At 53.2% G+C, this 2,816-nt stretch overlaps 2 protein-coding genes across 2 annotated transcripts; both read left to right on the top strand.

Annotated features, from left to right (window-relative positions):
- Positions 1-1,096: 1,096 nt before the first annotated feature.
- CHC_T00003248001 (hypothetical protein) lies at positions 1,097-2,116 on the top strand. Its single transcript, XM_005714364.1, has one exon. The coding sequence runs from the start codon at positions 1,097-1,099 to the stop codon at positions 2,114-2,116; it is 1,020 nt and encodes a 339-aa protein (XP_005714421.1).
- A 48-nt stretch (positions 2,117-2,164) lies between these two features.
- Positions 2,165-2,446, top strand: CHC_T00003247001 (hypothetical protein). The gene has a single exon (XM_005714363.1). The coding sequence runs from the start codon at positions 2,165-2,167 to the stop codon at positions 2,444-2,446; it is 282 nt and encodes a 93-aa protein (XP_005714420.1).
- The last annotated feature ends 370 nt before the right edge of the window (positions 2,447-2,816 follow it).

The raw sequence follows: 2,816 nt of genomic DNA, 5'->3' as shown, positions 1-2,816 counted from the left end.
CGATAATCGTTGATATAAATCACATTCCCTTTGTGTATTCCATGCCAGCGGATTAACAGTTTGATTTATCTGCGCGACTATAAAGCTGCAGCGCCCAGCCATTCACGGGTGACTCGGTAACAGTTCATGATAAAATGTGGCAAGTGACCTTTTTTTTTCTAGGCATGTCTGGTGAAAAGGCCGTATCTTACCAAGTCCTTCACCGATTTTGACTTTTTAAAGCTCAATGAACACATAAAGCGCGCATATAGCTTTAAAATGGTAACGAAATCACATCATGTGTTCATTCAAGGGAATGAAGTCACTTAAATGAACCCCTTTTACAGGTCTGAATCGCATGGAAACTAATTTGGCAACCTCAAATAATGGCCGTGTCCCGAAAAAAACTCTTTATTCTAACAGTCCGTTAACTATTTTGGCAAACAGAAACTATTTTGGCAACGCACTGCTTCCCTTTTTTGCCGCACTTTTCCGGAATGGCGATGATGGGCGGCTATCGATCGATATGGAAAAGCATATTACGTTGTAATGGCATGGCACAGCCTGGATTTTTGGCGGACAAGCGAAAGTAATGGGCTTTCGAATGGCGGTAAAAACAGAAAAGGCGCGCAGGTTGTAATCAGTCACAGAGCTACCAAGGTTAGCAAGTGGCGGGGCGGATCTGGGTGACTCGGTTTCGGAAAAGTGCGGCAAAAAGGGGAAGCAGGCGTTGCCAAAATAGTTTATGTTTGCCAAAATAGTTAACGGGCTGTTAATTAATACAGTAAAGTCGACGGAAGAGAGGAACCGTGTTTCTGTACACTTTGCGACTTGTGATTTGCGAATCAGAGTGTAAGGCTTGTTCAAAGTAGCCAATCATCGCGCGTACACTACTGTACAGAAAAGTGTTGGACACAAATCCATCAAGGCCCGCAACGCAAACACGCCCTCTCGTGCGCCACCCCGGTGGGCACTGTCGAAAGGGAAACGCACCGCCGCGTCCTACCACGCATACCCTTGGGTAGACGCTCCGCTCCCACTTCCACCCCCACCCTCCCACACCTTTTCCCTCCGCAACCCGCCGCCCCCACGTCCTAACTCCCGCACCCCCGTCGCTATGTCTCAAATCGCCGCGTGGCGCGGCCCGGACTTCGGCCTGCTGGGCTACTGGCACCACGGCGTCATGTGCCCGGACGGCACCGTCATCCACTACACCACGGGCTCGCACCTGCGCGACAAAGTCCAGCCGCGCTCGAAGCGGCGCGCCAAAATTATCCGCACCAACCTGGACAATTTCCGCAAGGATGCCCCCGCCATATATGACGTCGTCCCCGGCCCCACCGCCCCGCGCCTCCCCGTCGAAGAGGCCGTCGCACGCGCGGAGAGCCGCCTGGGCGAGGCCACCTACAATTTACTATTTAACAACTGCGAGACCTTTGCCAATTGGTGCGTCAGCGGAGAAGGGAAGAGCAGGCAGATTGGCCACCATATGCGCTACGTCGCTAGGGGGTTTGTTCCATTCGGCCTGCCCGGCGCTGTTGTAGGCATTTTCGCGAGCGCGTTTAAGATGAGCGTGGGAGATGTGCGCCGCCAGCGTATGAAAATCAGAGGATTGTTGGGGGGTAAAGACGACGACGAAAAGGCCGACGAGGCCGCTGAGGAGACCGAGGCGGATGTGCCCGGCGAGAGCGCCGAGATGCTGGACGAACAGAACGAGAACTTTATCGAAGGGACCGCGAGCAAGAGCGCCAAGACTTTGCCTGCCACCCCGAGCGCCAGCGCCAAGACTTTGGCAGACACCCCAGCTAAGAAATCGGGGAAGACGCCTGCCATAACCCGCAAAAAGACCTTCATAGCTCGAGCAAAGTCGGCCAAGCTTCCCACAAGCATTGCTCGGGGTGAGAGCTGGGACATGCTACAGGACCTCAAAGACGCCGCAGTCAACGTCATCGGTGGCAAAGCCCCCAGGAGGGCCAGTGTTGCAGTCCCTCGTGCACAGTCGACTAGTAATCTGACCAAGGGGGGCGGTAAGATGGCGAACAAACCCCGCGAGAAGCCTGTCGACATCCCAACCGAGGACGAGATCGTCCCCAACCCCGTTGCCGCGAGCGTAACGTCTTCCAAATCTCTGGCCTGAACTTGTGCAGAAAAGAGAAGTACCAAAGGCGTTGAGCAAGTTTGCGAAATGGCCGTGAGGGTAACCACGTTAGACCCGGGTGTATATAGCACAACTGAAGTGGTTGAAACCGGGAAATCGTTCGGGGGTTGCCAGAGGTGCAGAGCTGAGTTGGGTGAGGGTGGAAAACCGCTGTGGAGCTTGCAGATGAAAAGAGTTGAATCGGGAAACCGCCATTCCAGCTTCCACGGGGTTAATGATGATCATGAAGGGGTTGTGACTGCTTTTCCAGGGCCGAATCGAGAGGGCGAAATGCCGTTGGCAATAAACTTGAAACATTTAGTGACATGAACAAGGCGTTAATCTAAACGCATGCGCTGGGACGCAGTAGATGACCTTTCTGATTGGGACTGGCACGCTCAGTGGGCAATCTCGTGAGTTGTGAAAGGGCAAGGGGGGTTGTGCGTTTGTGATGCCGGGCGGCACAGAAGTGACTGTCGAATGTTTATAGCGATGGCCGCATCTGAACACGGGAGATTTTTAATACAAGAGGGAAAGAGATTGATGGCGATGTTCGCTGACTTGCGCATGTTTGGACGTTACCTCGTGTTGGCACAGGCGCTGGGTGGTGATGGCATGGTAGCAATATTTGAGGGTAGTGTTGTTGTTGGTAAAGTAGATAGTGAAGAGAAGGTTAGGTGGAAGCTAATGATGCCAAGTG

The sequence above is a fragment of the Chondrus crispus genome, genomic scaffold, assembly GCF_000350225.1.
Source record: "Chondrus crispus Stackhouse genomic scaffold, scaffold_181, whole genome shotgun sequence".
Classification (NCBI taxonomy): Eukaryota; Rhodophyta; class Florideophyceae; order Gigartinales; family Gigartinaceae; genus Chondrus; species Chondrus crispus.
This window is presented reverse-complemented; position numbering and strand designations above follow the sequence as displayed.